The sequence below is a fragment of the Pelodiscus sinensis genome, chromosome 6 (assembly GCF_052426305.1).
Source record: "Pelodiscus sinensis isolate ZL-2025 chromosome 6, ASM5242630v1, whole genome shotgun sequence".
Taxonomy (NCBI): domain Eukaryota; kingdom Metazoa; phylum Chordata; order Testudines; family Trionychidae; genus Pelodiscus; species Pelodiscus sinensis.
The window spans coordinates 91,694,736-91,714,746 of NC_143057.1; the positions used below are offsets into that span (position 1 = coordinate 91,694,736).

At 43.1% G+C, this 20,011-nt stretch overlaps 1 protein-coding gene across 5 annotated transcripts in view; it reads left to right on the top strand.

The window, feature by feature from the left end:
- ADAMTS6 (ADAM metallopeptidase with thrombospondin type 1 motif 6) overlaps positions 1–20,011 on the top strand; it is a 368,722-nt gene that overhangs the window by 287,535 nt on the left and 61,176 nt on the right. For all 5 annotated transcript variants that reach the window (XM_075932396.2, XM_006117000.5, XM_075932394.2 and 2 more), the window contains one exon: positions 12,592–12,721. In XM_075932396.2, the coding sequence (XP_075788511.1) occupies positions 12,592–12,721 (130 nt within the window). The remainder of the gene's footprint in view (positions 1–12,591; positions 12,722–20,011) is intronic.

A 20,011-nucleotide genomic window follows, 5' to 3' on the forward strand; every position in this document is an offset into this window, starting at 1 on the left:
CCATGTGTGCCTCATGGACACCAATGACATGAGGAGATGCTACTGTGTGTGTGCAGCACAGAAGGGCACTGCTAGAAAAATCTCTGGTTGCCAGCTTGAGAATGCACCAGCACCCAGAATGGAGCACCCAGAATGGAGCACCCATAGGGACACACATCTCAAAGAACCCCTATTACACAGGGGGTATGTCTACACTACCCCGCTAGTTCGAACTAGTGGGGTAATGTAGGCATACCGCACTTGCAAATGAAGCCCGGGATTTGAATTTCCCAGGCTTCATTTGCATAAGCGGGGAGCCGCCATTTTTAAAACCCCGCTGGTTCGAACCCCGTGCAGCGCAGCTACACGGGGCACGAACTAGGTAGTTCGAACTAGGCTTCCTAGTTCGAACTACCGTTACTCCTCATTTCACGATGTATCATTTTAAATTACAAAATGGGACAAAGATTTCAAGTGAATCACTGTGCTTGTAGCTGATCCTTCAAACTAAGGATGTTAAGTATCAGGTAATTGACTAATTGACCAGTCAGTGCATTTTTGCATCGACTAGTTGATTAGTCAATAGGGCACCTCCGCCTTTGAGGTGTCTTTAAAGGTGAAAGCGCCGAAGCCCAGGGCCAGCTGGGGACACCCTGCTGACCTGAAGCTCTGTGCAGTGCTGCCACTTTGAAATGCTGCAGCGGCGTTTCAAAGCAGCAGCGCCACACAGAACCCGGGGTCAGCTGGGGAGTCTCCAGCTTATCCTGGGCTCCAAGCAGCGCTACCGCTTTGAAATGCTGCGAGGGGCCTGGCGCCAGGCTTCCTGCAGCATTTCAAAGTTCCAGCGCCACACAGAGCCCAGGGTCAGGTGGGGAGTCCCCAGCTGAACCTGAACTCCACACGGCACTGCTGCTTTGAAATGATGTGAGCAGCCCAACGCTGAGCTCCCCATGGCATTCAAAGCAGCAGAGCCGCATGGAGCATCTGACCCTTGGCTCCATGTGGCCCTGCCACTTTGAAGTACCCCTCTCTTCTTCCCCCCACTTGCTACCTCTGTCTGATAGAAGCAGCAAGGGAGTGCAGGGAAGCAACTATTGGACTATCCTGTTGACTATCCGATAGGCATTTCCTTATCGGATAGTCAACTCAACCTTCACATCTTTACTTCAAACCTCAAAATCTTTAAGGGTCGCATAGCAGTGGAATAAGAGGAATAGGAAGTCTATTTTACGAGAGGAGATTTATGGAGCTTGTCTTGTTTAGCTTAACCAAATGAAGGCTGAGGGGACATATGATTGCTCTCTATAAATAAATAAAAGGTTAAACACCAGGGAGGGAGAGGAGTTATTTAAGCTAGGGGCCAGTGTTGGCAGAAGAACAAATGGATATAAACCAGCTATCAAGAAGTTTAGGCTGAAATTAGACAAAGATTTCTAACTGTCAGGCGAGTGAAGATCTGGAACAGCTTTACAAGGAGAATAGTGGGGGCAAAAAACCTACCTTGTTTTAAGACTGAGCTTGATAAATTTATGGAGGGGATGAGATTGGGCCATATTCTCTTGCAGACATTCTCATCTACTTTTAGCAAATATCTCCAATGGTCAGAAATAGGACACTAGATGGGCAAGGCTCTGAGTTACTATATTCTTTCCTAGGTGTCTGACTGGTGGTCTCACTGACATGCTCAGGGTCTAACTGATTGCCACATTTGAGATTCTTAAGTGTTGGAAACCAAAACGTAGACACCATGTAGATTCAAGCATGAGGGTTTATTACGCACAGCTGGTGGAGTGCCACCTTACCACTTGGGATCAGTGAACACTGCCAGGCAAATAATTACAGTAGACTATATAGGGAGCTGATGGGCTGAGGGAAGCGAAGGGGTGGGAGTTCCCGAGCACCTGGATAGGTTCTAGCAGCAAGGCATCATGAGCACAGTAAGCCAATAGTCTACATGATTACATAGTAGTTCCACCCATGGCTCAGGTTGGCATGGTTGCTAAAACACAGATATGTGCCCCCACCTCTCCCTCACAAGAATTGCAATGCATGGCTACATTCCGATCAGGATGCATAGGAGTGGTGATGGTGCCTTCCCAATAGGTGACAGGTGTGGTCTATAGGTGTTGTTCTGAGGATATAAACAAGAAACAAAGACAGAGTAAGGTACGCAGCAAGCAATTGTTTATAGTATGCCTTTGGTAGATTTGCGAGTTGGGCTCATTAGAGGGGGGTGCTATCTCTAGTTCCTTGGTAACAATTCGTGGTTGGCCTTAAGTAGGCAGCTGGGTGTGCTTTCCCATGCCAAAAAGCAAACTGGGCGGCATTCTGCAGAGCCGTAACCTTGGGTGTGTATGTAAAATTCATGATAGTGGTACCCAATTATTGCTTTCCGTTTGGTGTTGTGCTGCCTAGCTTATAAACAGACAGGGCTGTTTTCCCAGAGCTTCCTGTTGTCTGTTTTGGTTCATTGAGGCCTTGTGTCTTTGCTTCAACTGCGCAGCAAGGCCTCTGCAAAGGCTTAACCAGAGACCATGGTATTAGGGTCTTACTTTACCGATGGGCTATTTGCTACTCTATCCCTACAGCAAGGAAGTTTCTACCATGTCAGATTGGCAGAGACCTTAGGTAAGGTAGGCATGACATTTTCGTACTTCCTGTACCATGGATTAGTTGCTGGTTTTAAATCATGATTTGAAGACTTCATTAACTCCGCTAGAGATTATGGGTGTTTTTCAGGATGGGTGGGTGAGGTAATGTGATCTGTGATGTGCAGGATATCAGGCTAGATGATCATGGCTCTTCTGGCCTTAAAATCTGTGTATGACCAGTATCTGAGGGGGAGCACTCTTATTATTATTATAATTTTCAGGAGAAATAGATACAAGTTCTTTAGTACCAGAATGATGGTGCAGAAGACCAAAAAGCTAGACTTTCAGAGACACTTGTCATGCCTAGCAGTATTCTTGGCATCAGACATATCTTCTAAATTTCTGGCACGCTTGCACAATGGTCATTCACCATCTAAATATTCAATTTGCTTAGCTCTTACAATGCAAGCAAAGGAGAGACAGAACAGACTTCAGACAATTTTACTCCAAGAAGCATTGTTAGTGAAGTAGTCCAAACCAAGCAACAGTAGGTTTTGGATAAGCCATTGTCAGTTTTGAATATGTCTGGCATGAAGAGAGTTAAGTCCTCCTCTTGGGTGCTGAGCATCAAGGGAAGGATTCAAGGAGTAAAACTACTCAAGCTATCATGATGTTGACCTCTGTTGCTAGAACCAATCCAGCAGAGAAGGATTGGACTGTTACCTGGTCTCCACAAGGGCGTTATTTCAAAATAACCCCCCCTTAGTTCAAATTTATAAGTGTAGTGTCCACACTACCAAACCCATTATTTTGAAATAGAGCCACTTATTTTGAAATCTGTACTCCTGCTTTCCTCAGGGAATAATGCTGATTTTGTGACTTGAACTAATTACTCCCCAATGATTCCTGCGGCTCTAAATCAAGATATGTCTACATTAACGGAGTCTGCCTTGGACTAATTTTGAAGCTTCCCCATAGTGGGGACATGATATTTCAATTTTGTAAAATTGGAGGTTAAATTCAATTTAGTTATTTCGAAATAATTTCCTAGTGTACACATGCCCTGAATAGAAGTGTCATTTCTGTTGGCCTCTTCTTCAAGAGCCAAGTCACAAGAAAAAGACCCATACAATCCACTGGTCTTTAAGGAAATAGTATTGTGCAAAAAACCTTGTTATCAAATAGACAGTCCCGAAGAAATTATGGTTTCTCTAATGCCTTCACTACCTAAGACTTCATCCAGATCCCTAGATAAGAGCTTTTCTCCAATCTCATGAATTCAGGCTAGGCAGTTGATCTCAGAACCAGAGGTGGCTAACCCGTTCCAAATGAAGAGCCACAATAGCAGTGGAGAGTGGGGATAGCGTGAAGAGCCAGGGCAAAGTTGTTGAGCCAGCACCTATTTTTTTATTTTTGCTCAACAACTTTGCCTTGGCTCTTCACGCTGTCTCCACTGCTATTGTGGCTCTTCACTTGGAACGGGTTGGCCACCCCTAGTTTAGACCTTCGTTCAGGGGGTCAAATTTGCAAATGAATTCCAGCTCAGCAGTTCCTCTCTGCAGTCTGATTTTGAAGTTTGTCTGTCTGAGAATGGCAACTTGCAAGTCTGAAACTGTGTGTCCAGAGAGGTTAAAATGCTCCCCCTCTGCCTTTTGGATGTTGCCATTCTTAATGTCTGATTTGTGTCCTTTTATTCCTTTTCATAGAGAAAGTCCAGGTTGTCTGATGTACATGGCAAAGGGGCATTGTTGGCACATGATGGCATATATTACATTTTGAAGGTATAGCTGATGTGTTTAAGTTCTGTGATGGTGTCAGTAGGGTATAAGTATCGAAAGAGTTGGCCCCGTTGCTATCTCTATTTCCCTTTTTCCCCATTTCTCTTTTTCTCTTCAGCAAAGTCTTTAAAGTGCCACCAGACTTCTATGGGCAGGGATATAGACGGGAATGAGTAATAGGGGAGGGAAGATAGGCCAGTGGCTCAGGTGAGGAAGGTGTGAGGATTAGGGGTGCATGGGTAAGACAATAGGAAGGTGGGGGGTAAGGAGTGAGGTGACTGGGAAGAAAATGGATAAGAGCTGCTCTTAGCCCAACATTCTCCCTTCCTGTTTGTGTGCCTAGAACTTATGAGGGCAGAGGGGGACACTTATCTCTGCAGAGTGTCTGCGTCTGCCGCCCTACCTCCACATATGTGATGGCACTGCCATTCTGGGTATGTCTGAGCCCCTCTCACTACCTCCTTCCCAGGTATGTGCCAGGATCAGGGAACCCATGTATGTGTCTCTGTGTGAGCTGGGTTGTAGAGAGCAGCTTGCCCTCTTCAGAAGGCCTGAGGCCCTTCTCTGTTCCCCATATGATCCAGAATCTGAGGAATTCCTGAGCCTATGGGTGGGGAGCTGAGAACAGTCATACTTCAGCTCTAATATATTCAGGGTGGGGATGGGAATATCCACTGAGTGAATGGAACAACTCACATGCCACACAACTGTTTTTTCTGGCTTTCTTCATCTCCACAAGGTGTTCTCATTCAGATGATAACACCTCAATAAGATGAACCGGCCACTTCACTTCTTTCAGAGCCTCCTTTGGGGAAAATGGATGTATAGAGGGGAGCCCTTTTCCTCTTCATTTTTCTGTCTTTCTGGTTTAAAGGGTGATATTCTAAGTGCTCTAAAATTCACATGTTTGCATAGCTTTTCTTGAAATTTGCTATGCATTGTCTGTGTGCAAAGAAGGGATACGTTTGAGAGCCTGTTAGCCAAGGATTCTGAAAATAAGATAAAAAAAGAGAAAGAGAGAGAGAGCCATTTAAAAAAAGTTTCTAGGGTTTTTTATAGAGTTAGAGATTGAAGTATTGCTATAATGCAAGTAGTAATGGTCTCAATCAATTAATTTTTACCCAAGATAGTGCGTGTCACACATTAGAGCTTAGGAGGGCATATTTTAATACTTGCTTTTTCACTTCTATAGATATTCAGTCTGGAAGGATTTTAGTGCACATGACCAATAAAGAAAAACATTTTGAGAGGGTTTCTGTTCAATCACTTCATTCATGCATGGGTAGTTTGCGTGAATGTGCTGATGTAATTATCCCTGGTGAACAAGCAATGACTGATTTTTCCAGTCCAAACCTTTTTACACCTGTGTAATAAAGATTTAATCTCATGTTGCTTGCTGCAAGCTGTGTGTTATCATATAATGTGTTTTTATTTTATGGGGAGGTTTACTATGAACACAGCAGAATAGTCATCAGCCAGTCTAATACATATTTTTGTTATAATAGGTATAACGGAGCCAGGGACCTTTGTATGAAGAGGTGGAAATGAGGGGGCAGGGCAGAGGTTGTAGTTTTGGAAAGGGCTGTATTTTACTAGCCTAGGAGGGAGGTAGATGCAAGTGGCTCTATCTTTATCTTGCTGCAGATTAATATGGTGTTTTCAAAGGTACAGTGCAGAAGTTTGGATCCGACCAAAATACATGCACTTCTAGGTTTTGTCTACACTTAAAAGTTTAACGCACAGCTGCAGAAGCACTTTAAACTAAAAGTGTGGCCATGGAGATGAGATCTCCCAGTGCTCTGTGTAAACTACCTCCATGAGTGAAGTAGCTAATAGCGTTGAGAGTGCAGCTCCCAGCACTGTAGCTTGGTTCACAGTGGTGCTTTACAACACTGTAACTTGCTGTGGGGTAGGGGTTTTTTCCCACACCCCTGAGCCAGAAAGTTAAGGTGCTGTAAAGTGCCAGTATAGAATTAGCCCTAGGTTTGCTATCATGTGAATTCTAGGAAATTCCTGGATCACAAGGTTGCAGAAGCTTGTAGGAGACACAGCAGTACACTGTGACAAGGGGATTGTTGACTACAGTCTGATTTGAGTGGAGCAACTTTGCGTACAGTGCAGCATCTAATCAATGAATTAAGGATGATCTAGTGGACATTGTGGTGTTTAATCTGTACCTTTTTCCTGGTGTGCACATGGACCCATAGAAATTTAGGATTAGAAGGTACCTAAATAGGTCATTGTGTGTTTACACAAAGCCTGAGTAAATAAAAAGGATCAATTAATGCCAAAGTAGGTAGCAAGCTCTGATCCACAATGAAGCTCTGCTGGGAAAGGGGCAGGCTAAGCTGCTTTCTCTGAGGCAAGGCTAAATATTATATAGACCTTTCCTGATAGGTGTTTTGAAATTTTTAAAAATGGGTTAGACAATGGCAAGAGATTTCATAAACTCTCTAGGTCACTTGTCCTGGTGTTTCATTAACTTTACATTTAGGATTTCTTTCCCAAAAGTCTTACTTATATCTTCCTTTCTGCAATTTACACCCATTGCTTCATCTCATATCCTCTGTAGGTAAGGAGAAGAATTTATCACCTCTTTATAACAATCTTTTATGTACTTGAAGACTCTTATCATGTCCCCCTTCAGTCTTCTATTACCCAGACTATACAAATACTTTTTTTAAAAAATCATCCCTCATAAAACATGTTTTCTAGATCTTTAACCATTTTGTTGTTATTCTCTGGACTTTCTTCAATTTGTCCATGCTCTGCCTTAAGTATGATGCCTAGAACTTCACACGGTACTCCAGCTGAAGGTCTGGGTAGGAGGGAGGATGTGAGTTTGGGGAGTTTGGGAGGGAGGAGAGGGTGCATGAGTGAGGTGGGGTGTGGGGTCTTGGCGGGAGGGGATACCTGACGGGGACAGGGTGCAGGATTTGCTCCATGCCTCCCATCACTCTCAAGCACTGCACCCCAGTGCTCCCACCGACTGTGATTCTGGCCAGCGGGAGCAACAGCAAAAGCCACCAGGCAAGCAGTTTCCTGCACAGCTGTTCCCCCAGCTGGGAGTGGGAGCATGTGAAGCTGCTTCCTCCTCCTGCAAGCCATATCCAGCCAGCAAGGCTCCCCTTCCTGCAGCAGAAAGCTGGGCTGGCGTTCCAACTTTACAGGGGGGGAAGGGCACAAGGCTGGAGTGCCAGTGCAGGCTCCCCGCTGTGGAGGAGGCGAACCCCAAGCCCATGGCCAGCTTGCAAGATGGTCAGACCACACTTTGAGAACACGGCAAATTGCCTTTTGGGAGTGGTGCAAATTGCCTTTTGGGAGTGCCTTTTGTGTTCCCCTGATGCATGTATTGCTATGGGGTGTACTCATAGTTCACCCCATAGCAGTACATGCATCAGGAGAACACAATGTACTGACAGACCATTTGAGCCCATCATCCTCTCAAATGTATAAGTAGTTTTTAAAAAAGGAAATGATAGCAAAGCTTTTCAGATTATGAGGACATCCTATAATGACCTTTTGGATCTAGCAGCAACAGTAGGCATTGGAGATTTTGTCTGATTCTGTCATTGCTGATGAATTGGAGCCAGAGTCTTACGTAGGCATTCCCTCCAATTTCCACATTCAAAGAGTGATAAAATAAGATAAGATCAGAGTGATTTTGAAAGCACTGGTCTGTCTCAGGATGCAGTGGTATTGAGATACAGTTCATCTGACCAAGAAGTTATATGGTCATTCCTACCATTAGTGCTAGACTTGTCACAACAACAAGGGGAGATATATCATCTAGACCTCTGGTCTCTTCAGTTCACATTTTGAAGGATAGCATTCTGGGTTTGGTAGAACAGTCTTCTCCTCTAGAGTTTCAAAATGTACTGACTGAATATAAGAGTGCTAGCATGCACATACTGGGGTTACAAACAGAAAAAAAAGTATGTGGATTTCCATGTATGAGGTGTATCCATTTACTGCACCTATTAGCTGTAAATTGGAGTATCTGTTTTCTCAAAAGGTGAGTCTCTCCCTATCATTTATAAAGGTAATTTTTTCTGCAATATGAGCAAACCATGTCCCCGTGTATAGTCAATCACTTTTATTCATGATACAGTTAACAATTTATCACTTCCAGTCAGAAATCTTGCACTATCTTGGGATTTAACTTTAATGCTTGTTCAGTTAATATAATAATGATTTGGACACCTATGTAGCTCTACATTGTTCTGTTTGTCTTTTAAGGCAGTATTTTTAATACCTACCACCTCAGCAAGGCATATAAATGAATTACTAGTCTTACTAGTGGACCCACCATTTTTTGTCTTTTATGAATTTAAAATAATATTATGTACTGACTCCAGGTTCTTACCCATAGTAGTATCCAATTTTCATATAAATCAGTCTATAATCGTACTTGTGTTGTTTTCCAAATCTTACATTTAGGTTGATGATACTAGCTTACATATAATGTATGTTAGGAGTACGTTCACCTATATAGACAAAACTAAGCATTTTAGACAATCTGCTAACCTACTCATCTTTTATAAAGAGAGGAACAATGGTAAGGCTGTACAAATACAAATACTTTCCAGGTGGGTTATATATTAAAGAGGCTTGTAGACTGAAGGATATCCCTTTTCCTGGGGGAGTTAAAGCACATCCTACCAGGGCTAAGATAATTTTTATGATATTCTTCAGATACCTTCCTTTAATAGAAATTTGTAGAGTGGCAATGTGGAAGAGAAACAATATTTTCACTAGGTAATACTTTTTAGACTTAGAACCTACTAGATGCAAAAATTTGCAAGGCAGTCCTGCAATCATTATTTAGTTAAGATAATTATTTTTTCTGACCCTCAAGAGTCCACTGCTTGTTAGTCCACCACCATATTGGTGGGAATATGAAGAGCAGACTGAAAGAAGAAATCAAGGTTCCTTAGTTGTAACTGGAGCTCTTTGAGATGGATTCTGCAAATTCACTCTAATCACCCACCCTCCACATTTCCTCAGTGTCATACTTTTCAAAGGGATCACAGGATAAGGAACTGATGTTGCTAGAGTGCCCTTCAATACTCTTGCTTTGGAATGTATGTAATTTGCCATGGAATGTATGATATTTGCTAAGAGAATGCATGAGGAAGACATGTGAATGCTCCAACTGGTGTTGCTAGTTTCAGTTCCACCATTCACGATGCACCAGTTGGATCATCCATGCATGTAGATATACTGAGGTAAGTAACCTCTTCATTTCTTTAGTACTAAGAATGGAGATCTTGCGATGTAACAGTATGATGGCCTGGATGTCTAAGGGAGGAAAGTCTAAAAAGAGGATTATCCATCTGCAAATAATACCTATGACTGGGAGGAAGGAGTCTCCGTTAGCTCAAGTGTTGAAGTTGCTGCTTTGAGATGTAGACTTTAGTTCTAGTTACAACTAGGAGAAATTGTTCTGAACATCAGTACAACAAAATGTTTTCACATGCCTGCAAGGGATTTGGTGGCTGATGATTATACAGAACCAGTCCCTTTCTGACTGTTTGGAAAGTTTTATGTAGACATGTAAGATCTGACAGGACTGGCTTACATACTCAATTTAATTACACAGATCTATTGGTCTAATGTAATGCTCAGAAATATGTCTAAAGTTGAAGCATATGGAAAATCTTGGCTTACTGGTGAGAGGGAGCACCACCTATGCCTGGTGCTAAACCATGTCTCTTTAATAAATAAAATTGAATTTAAAAAAGAATCATGATGTTTATGGTCAACCTGAGATGTCTGACATGTTTGATGGGATGTAATAAGCAATAATGGCAACATTAGAAAGGTAAGTTGTTTAACTGGTTTAAAACAAGCAAAAGGTAAAGAAACCGTGAAGAAAATCTTTTAAAACTTACCAGTTATATGGCCTTTGGGTCCTTGCAGACCATAAATAATGTTTTCTGAAATGTATCCTTCTGACTACCCTGAGGGCTAGTAGACCTCACAAGCTTGGTGAGTCTGATGGGTTTTCCTTTCAGCTTCCTGTGCCTAATGTATGTGATGGGGGAGAGGTTGGTCAGAGCTCACAGCTTAAATAAAATAAGTTTAGTTCAGAAAAAGTATTAGATGCCTAACATTTGAGGTGACAGTTTCTCATATTTAATTATCATGTTTCAGATTAATTCACTTCACATGATCTCACATTGCTTTCTTCTAAATGTCATCACACAGAAACAGTTGGTGGACTTTATGGAACAATTGTAGAGCGACAAACTGAAGCTTTTTTTAAGAGGATATTGTTACAATGATTTTTTTTCCTGAAGGAGAATTTAGTATTCCTGGAATCCTTAGTTTTAGAAAATATAACTAAAGTAAGGTGTTTTATGAAACGCCACCTCTGTGAAGACTCCCTAATTCCTAAGGTTTTACATATGCCAGTGGTTTTCTATCTTTTTCTTTCTGAGGACCCATACTATAAAAGTTCCATTGCCCTCTGAACCACAACAACCATTTTTCAGTAGATTAGGAGTTAGCAAACAATACAATTACCCAGGGTCCCCTGGCCAAGGGGTCCTGCAAAGCTAGGTTGCTCAGGCTATGGCTTCACCCCTTGGCAGTGGGGCTTAGGATTTGGCTTTTTGTGCTGGATCCCACTGAGTCTAATGGTTTATTTTGGCAGACCCCCTCAAACCTGCTCCTAGCCCCCGAAGGGACCCTAAAATGGATTGCACATTTAGGTCCTTAATTTTACCACTCTGAGTCTTCCTTATGACATGTTACCACATAAGTCTATCTTAAGCAAAATCCTGGTCTTCAAAAGAAAAGGAGCATGTAAAAGTGTAGTGACTGATTTTCACTGTGTGATTTGCTCATTGAAATCAAATAAAATGTGGTTGATACTTGAAAGTCAGGTTTTGTTAATTCTTTTTTGTTTTTAGACACGTCATAATGTAAAACAGGTAAACTCTGAAACCTTTACTTCTGCTTTTTTCATAAGATTTTTGCATGAAACTACTTCCAGTCCCGCAACGCTTATTCACACACACACAAGTATTCCCTATATTTCAATGAGAAATTAATTTGTAAAAGAATCCTACAGATTGAACCTCTCTGGTCCAGCATGCTCTGGTCTAACAACATTTGTGGTCCAGCATGATTTTAGTTAGCCAGATGTCCACTTACCGTGGGTGTAGCCAAGTTTCCCACAGTCCCATAAAGTTTTTTTACAGCCATCAGTCCTGGTTCTCAGTGTTCTGTGCTGTTATTTAGCTCTGATTTGATCCTACATGTCTTCTGAAAGCCCATTAAAATGTGGAAGAGTTCGTAATACTGCTAGACAATATTGACCTCCCATGGTTCAGCAAATTCTCTGGTTCAACACTAGTCAGGTCCCGAAGGTGCCAGACCAGAGAGGTTTAATCTCTACTTACATGTGTATGTGTTGCAGTCAGGCTCATACCCTCTTTTTTCTTAAGTAAACAGCCTAAGATTGATCTGAAAAAAAGAAGAGGGGTGCATATTGCATGCAAATTCCAATGATAAATATACTAGATATATGACAATAGTTGCAGAATTATTATGTGATTTTTCCAGCCCCATCATCTTAGTTTACAACCCATAGAATTCCAGTGTTTAAGTAACAAATTCCTATTGTCTTAAAATGTGGTCATCAAGCAAAAACCTATCAGTATGTTTTAGGGAGTTACAATCAGTTCTATACTATATGTTGCTGTTTAATTTAATTTAATTAGAGGAGCTATAAGTGCCAGACACAATGAACACTCAAAAAGACAGTCTATGTCTATGAGTATTAATAATAGCTTTTAATTGTAATGAAGATAATACTTATATGACATAATGTGCAAAAATAAGACATTGAATCGCATGCTTTTGCTGTTTTATCAAAAAATGAAAACACAAAAACAGTACTTTTGCACTGAAATGTGACTACATTCTGTTTAATGTTGTTTTGTTTGGAAATGGAAGAGGTTTTTTGCTGGAGCAGCAATAGATGAAAACAAATTTTGTGCAATATGCAAATATTTGTTACTAAATCTATAAATATATATTCTTGTTTCCTAGAAAACAAAAGTAATTCAACATTCTCTTTGCAGTGCAGTTGGCCAAGATTAAACCAAATGAAAAGCTTTATACAGAAATATTCAGTTAATTGGTCCTTTCAGTTTTTTAGCTTTCAGAATATTGATTATAAATAGGTAAAAGATATATTCACTGCTAAGTAATGGGGTCCAACTTTTTTCAAGGAATACAGAAACAAGAGGTGGTGTGTAAGAGACTGGATGATAACTCAGTTGTACAGAACAATTACTGTGACCCAGACAGTAAACCACCAGAAAACCAAAGAGCCTGCAACACTGAGCCTTGTCCGCCTGAGTAAGTACTATGCACAAATGGTAATTTATCAATTAACTATCAAGGCAATCATTTATTTATATAGAAAAATCTGTGGAACATTTACTTTTGGCCAAATATGGTACAAAATACAATTACATGAGGATCCTATATTATCATGCAGGAAACCTGGGTTCGATATCTGGCTTTGGCTTCTTGCTTTCTGTTCAGGCCAGAAGAAGCTGGGGGAATGGTGGAGGCACTATACTCTGACCTAGATGTGGCTCTTGTTTGATTAAAGAGCAACATTAATATGCATATAGGAAAAGTCTGTGAAGTTCAGTCTCCATTCGTCAGAAAGATAGTAATGAAATAGTTTCTTGAATGTTCACTATAGCGGGGAATACTGAGAATACAAATGAGGGACATCCTTAAGGCTTCAGCACTGGCACAAAGGAATTTTAATGTGAGAGGGAAAATTAAGTCATTGCCTATAATAATTATTACACAATTAAAAGGTTCTGTAGATATTTACATTATGAACTAAGAGCTTGCTATATTTTCAAAATGTATCAAGTTAAAATTTGTGATAAGATGTACAAATAAAATGAAATCTATACATAAATTTTTAGGCTGGCCCTGCCATCTACTGATAGGATGACCAAATAGCAAGTATGGAAAAACTGGGATGGAGTAGTGATAGAAATGTAGCCGTGTTAGTCTGGGGTAGCTGAAGCAAAATGCAGGACAATGTAGCACTTTAAAGACTAACAAGATGGTTTATTAGATTATGAGCTTTCGTGGGCCAGACCCACTTCCTCAGATCAAATAGTGGAAGAAAATAGTCACAACCATATATACCAAAGGATACAATTTAAAAAAATGAACACACATGAAAAGGACAAATCACATTTCAGAACAGGTGGGGGATGCGGGGGGGGGGGGGGGGAAGGAAGGAAGGTAAGTGTCTGTGAACTGATGATATTAGAGGTGGGGAGAGTGGGATGTTTGTGAGCTAATGGTATTAGAGGTGATAATTGGGGAAGCTATCTTGGTAATGGGTAAGATAGTTTGAGTGTTTGTTCATTCCTTCTCGGAGAGTGTCGAATTTTAACATGAATGACAGTTCAGAGGATTCCCTTTCAAGTGCAGATGTAAAAGGTCTTTGTAGCAGAATGCAGGTAGTTAAGTCATTGAGAGAGTGTCCTTTCTGGTTAAAATGGCGAGAAACTGTTTTTTCTTTGTGATCTTGTCTGATATCTGTTTTGTGGGCATTAATCCTTTGGCGAAGTGTCTGAGATGTTTGTCCAATGTACATAGCAGACGGACACTTTCGGCACATGATAGCATAAATTATATTTCTGGATGCGCAGGAATATGTGTTCTTGATCTTATAACTCACTTGGTTAGGTCCAATAATGGTATCAGCAGAATGAATATGTGGACAAAGCTGGCAACGGGGTTTGTTGCAAGGGAAGGTACCAGGGTTGGTATTAGTGTGGTATGTCCTGTGGTTGTTGGTAAGAATCATCTTGAGGTTAGGTGGTTGTCTATAGGAGACTATGGGTCTGTCTCCCAGAGCCTCTTGGAGTATGGTATCCTGTTCCAGTATAGGCTGTAGTTTATTGATAATGTGTTGGACAGGTTTAAGTTGGGGGTTGTAGGTGATGACAAGTGGTGTTCTAGTGTTGGTTTTCTTGGGTCTGTCTTGAAGTAGATGGTTTCTAGGTATTCGTCTAGCTCTTTCAATTTGCTTTTTTATTTCTCCGGGTGGGTAGTTGAGGTTTATAAATGCTTGATAGAGATCCTGAAGCTTCTGGTCTCTGTCAGTGGGATTAGAGCAGATGCGGTTATATCGAAGGGCTTGGCTATAGACGATGGATTGTGTGGTGTGTTCTGGATGGGAGCTGGAAGCATGTAGGTAACTGTATGAGTCAGTGGGTTTTCTGTAGAGAGTGGTGTCTAATTTTCCATTGTTGATTTGTACTGTGGTGTCCAGGAAGTGGATCTCTCGTGTAGAATGGTCCAGGCTGAGGTTGATGGTGGGGTGTAGGTTGTTGGGATGGAGTGTCCAGGAAGTGGATCTCTCGTGTAGAATGGTCCAGGCTGAGGTTGATGGTGGGATGTAGGTTGTTGGGATGGAGTGTGGGTGAATAGATGTCTATATAAGACATAGCCCCAAATATTGGGACAGTCCCTAAAAAATTGGTACATGTGGTCACCCTATCTACTGATAACATTTTTATCAAGTGATCTTTACTGACCAATGTATGGAATGGCACTGACAATATCTGGACTGCCTGGCACCTAACAGAAGGTGAGGAGTACTTTATAGGGTTAGGTTCCTGGTTGGTCACGTCTGTTTGCTTTTAGTTTTTGAAGATAACTGTGTTACATTAAAAATAAAATTAAAAAGGCAAAGCTCATTTGTTTGTGAAACAACATATGGCAAGGAACAACACCTCAAAAGAGATCAATTTACTTGACAACTGTACGAAACAGGTGAAATATTTCACTTTGAGATAATTAAAACTTTTACTGAAGCCAGTAAGAGTGATACAGCATTTTGTCTCTTCATATAACCTGCTATACCATAGGAGACTGGTAATGCCTATTAACAAGACCTTGTTCAATCTTACCAAGTTAGTTTGGCATACACTTGCCTGTGGCTACCTGCAAAGAGGCCAACAGGAAGCACCAAGTACCTGCCAACAGGTTTTAATATTTTTATCAGCTCTGGAATCCCTGCTCATGCAATCAGTGTAGGAGAAATCAAAGGAACTCTTATTAAGAGAGGGATTTAAAGAAAATAGACCTTACTTATTAGAAGGTCTACTCTTTAGTGAGCTTTTAGCCTACAGTAGCTAACTGTCTTGCACTTCTCTCAAAGTATGACTTAGTTGGGATCAGCACTCCAATTTGGTAGACACTCAATCAAACTAAATTCAGGAGGAGATGAAGTCCCTGATGACTGACAACCAACTTACTGCCAGATCTTCACATCAGGCAGTGCTGGACATGTCTAATACAGCAGCAAGGATTACAGTCAGAGCTGTTGCAATGAGGAGATCTTGATGTACCAGGTATCTGGATCCCCCAAGAAGTCCATGTCACCACAAAGGACCTCCTTTGTGAGGGCAGCAAATTATTCAGTAGTGGCACAGGTGAGGTGTTACATAACCTGAAATATTTAAGAGCAATGTTATGCTCTTTGAGGCTATATTTTAATATAAGAATATAAGAACAGCCATACTGGGCCAGACCAAAAGTCCATCTAGCCCAATATCTTGTCTTCCAACAGTGTCCCATGCTAAATGCCCTAGAGGGAGTAAACAGAACAGGTAATCATCAAGTGATCCCTCCTGTCACCAATTCCCAGTCCCTGACGAACAGGGGCTAGGGCAGAGGTTAGCAACATTTTCAAACCAAAGAGCCAAACTACATCAAAGTTCAGAACAAGTGGTCAACAAAGAGCCATATAAGAATGCCCATCTGCATGACTGAAAATATACAACTTAATGTTATTGATAACTGACATAATGATTAATAATAGCATAAATGAAACATTGTACTCACAGACTTTATTTAATGGGACTTCTGCTGCAGCATCTTTTAGCAAATTTCTTTGAAGTTTACATCATAATTGGTCAAATCCAGCTTAATGCACACATATAGGCTGTCTTCTGTCAGTCTTATGGCAGGGGGCTGGAGATGTGGAGGTGCAGGAGTCAGGGTTGAGGTGTATGAGGGGAGGCACAAGGTTGGGTGGTGGGGGGGTGCAGAAGTATTATGGCAGGATCCTAGAGATGAGGGGGTGCAGAAGCCTGGGAATGTGGGGTGCAGGAGTTTGGGGATGTGAGGGTATGAGGGACTCAGGGCAGGGGGTTCAGGTGTATGATGGGCTCAGGGATCGGCTGGGCAGGGTTCAGGAGTGTTATGATGCTGCAGCCAGATGGGGGCTGAGTCCAATTGGGAGCTTTTTGGACAGGCTTCATTTTTAAATCATGTAAAATATTATATCCAGCACAAAAGGCTTCAGCATTATCTTTATTTATGGCAGGAGAGGGGAACCTTTTTTGGGTCAGGGACCCCACAAGTAAGAAGCCCAAAAAAACCCCAACCTTCCAAAAAAAACCAACCTTCACTGATGTGGCCTTCAACTGAAACACCTCACTCCCTTGGTGCACCAGCCCCATGGTGGGGACAGGGGCTGTGAGGACTGAGGTTCAAGGCCAGATTTACTCTTCTGGGGTTCCAGGGTCAGTGGATTTTGTGGGCCACCCTAAGCTTTGGAGTGGGGCCAGATATGAGGGATTAAGTGTGTGGGCTAGGGCTGCCAATGAATGGGATGGGGTAGGGTACAGGAGCAGGCTGGGGGTAGTGTGTTTGGCCAGGGGGCAGGAGCAGGCTGGGGACGGTTTACAGGAGCAGGCTGAGGGCAGGCTATCTGTCCAGGGGGAGGGTTTAGGAGTGGGCTGAGGGCAGCGTGTCTGGCCAGGGAGCAGGAGCAGGCTGGGGGTAGGGAGCAGGAGCAGACTGGGGGCAGGCTTGTCTGGACAGGGAACAGGGGGCAGGAGTGGGCTGGGGGAAGACTGTCTGACAAGGGGGAAGGGAGCAGAAACGGACTGAGAGCAGGCTGTCTGGTCCGGGGGCAGGAGAGGGCAGGGTGTCTGTCTGGGGAGGGTGAGTGAGGGGGTGGAGGTGCAGGGGCTGGGCATGGGGGGCTGGGGGTACTTGTTTTCATGGCGCGTCGCAAGCACCATGTAACTTGGCCTCCGGCTACTCCCTTTCACAGGAAGGAAGGATTCACAGGGGAAGCCTCCCAGAAGTGTCCACCAGGAGAAGGAAAAGAGCAGTACGAATGGAGCCATTTTTGGCTCCGCTTGTTTCCTGCATGCCAGATCCAGCAGGAAGGCTCAGGGCTTTCTCCCTCTGCTGATGTTCCAATTTTGTGGGGGGCTAGAGGGGCTGAGTTGGGGCTCCAGAAGAGCCACATCTGGCTTCCTAGTGAGCCATAGGTTGCTGACCCCTGAGCTAGGGACACCATTCCTACCTTCCCTGGTTAATAAGTGTTGATGGACCTAACCTAATTTATCTATTTTTCAACCCCATACACGAGAGCAACCTTTTTATACTCAAAGACCTCGGATATAATATTATCTGCAGCAGAAGTGTTCAGAGTCTCTGAGAAGGAAGCAGAGATTTAATCACAGATTACACTTGGCCTCCTTGACTGCCTCACTATCCAGAGCACCAGCTAGGCAACAAATTTGATGCCAATGTTGAGATACTGACTAGACTACTGTCAGATCCTTTATATTTTGTTATTCCATCCGGCAACTGGCTTTCTTTCTTCCTAGAAGCCTTGGCTGGGATAATTTCAGACTGGTGGGGTTTTGAGGTAATAAGCATGGTATTACTTTCAGTTTCAAGATTAAATCTTCTCTTCATCTTCTGTGTCCCCTCTTCAGGGAACCTTCTTACAAGAGACTGTTGAAGGAAAAGATAGTCTCCCTTCTACCACTGGGAGCAGTGGAGAAAGTGTGTGTTTGGGACAAGGGTTTTTATTTATTCCCACTACTTCTAAATCCCAAAGAAGGAAAGGCCAGTGGGAGGCCCATCCATCTTTGACATTTCAACACATTTAGCTGTCATTTCAATTTCTGCATGGTTACCAAAACCACTATAACTCTTCCCTTGGATTCTATGAACTCATCTGTGGGTTTGATTTGCAAGATGCATATTTTCATATCTTGATATATCCAGAGCAGAGAAAGGAGATGAGATTCTTGGTGAGCACATCTCATTACCACTACATAGTTAATTCAGCCTTGGCCTCTCCATAGCTTTGTGGATTTTCATGAAGGTCCTGTATATGACAACAACCCATCTTAGGAGACAGGGAAAACCCTTCATGGACAACAGGTCGATAAAGGGGAAAATTTCCACAAGTGACAGACTCTTTTTACGCGGGTCTATACTGACCTCAGCTCAAAATATAGAATTCATCTGGGCGGTATTAGACTACAAAACCGTGAGAGGATGTTCCTCAGAGGAGGTTTCAGACAATGACAGATCTCCTCCTAGCTCCAAGCAAACTCCAGGACATGGGTGATGACATACCGTATATACTCGAGTATAAGCCGAGTTTTTCAGCACAGTTTTTGTGCTGAAAAATGCCCCCCTCGGCTTATACTCGAGTCAGCATCTCGAGAACTGAGACGGGCGGGCTCAGCGCGTCTCTGCCGCTGGCCGGGTCTAGCCGGGTCTAGCCCCGGAAGTCGGGGCGAAAGCTGCTCCAGTGCCCCTGGTCTGCTGGAGACCGTCTCCAGCAGACCAGGGGCACCGGGCGGGTTCCCACGCTTCTGAGGCTTTGCCAGAGCAAAGCCTCAGAGGCGCGGGGAACCGTCGCTGCTGCCGCTTCAATCTGGGTGCCTGTGGTCTGCTGGGGACCGTCCCCAGCAGACCACAGGCTCCCGGACAGAAGTCGCAGCTGTGGGGGGGTCCCGCGCCTCTGAGGCTTTGCCAGAGCAAAGCCTCAGAGGCGCGGGGAACCGCCGCTGCTGCCGCTTCAATCTGGGTGCCTGTGGTCTGCTGGGGACCGTCCCCAGCAGACCACAGGCTCCCGGACTGAAGCCGCAGCCGTGGGGGGTCCTGCGCCTCTGAGGCTTTGCTCTGGCAAAGCCTCAGAAGCACGGGAACCCGCCCGGTGCCCCTGGTCTGCTGGAGACGGTCTCCAGCAGACCAGGGGCACCGGAGCAGCTTTCGCCCCGACTTCCGGGGCTAGACCCGGTATCTATCTTCATTTTTTACATTTACCAGTAGCTGCCTCATTTCCTACCCTAGGCTTATACTCGAGTCAATACTTTTTCCCAGTTTTTTGGGGTAAAATTAGGTGCCTCGGCTTATATTCGGGTCGACTTATACTCGAGTATATACGGTACTTAAATTTATGGGGCATATCACAGCATGCATTTATGTCACAGAGTATCCTAGATCTTTGTCCTCTTCAGGGATGATTGAGATCAATATGTCTACCCAAAAGTCACAGCATGGATCTCTTTAGAACTGCTATAATTAAATTGGTGGACAGATATTACAAATGTGCCATAGGATTTCTTTTTGCATGCTTCTGCCTGCCAGCACTTTACTACCAGATGCCTTTAGTCTGAAATGGGAGCATATTTCAACCAACAGAAAATCCAACCCCTCAGGAAGCCATCCCTTACATAAATATCCTACAGCTCAGAACTACTGACTAGAGTTCAAGGCTTTTCTGCCCTTTCCTTGAGGCTTAACGATCCAGATATTGATGGACAACACCATGCTAAC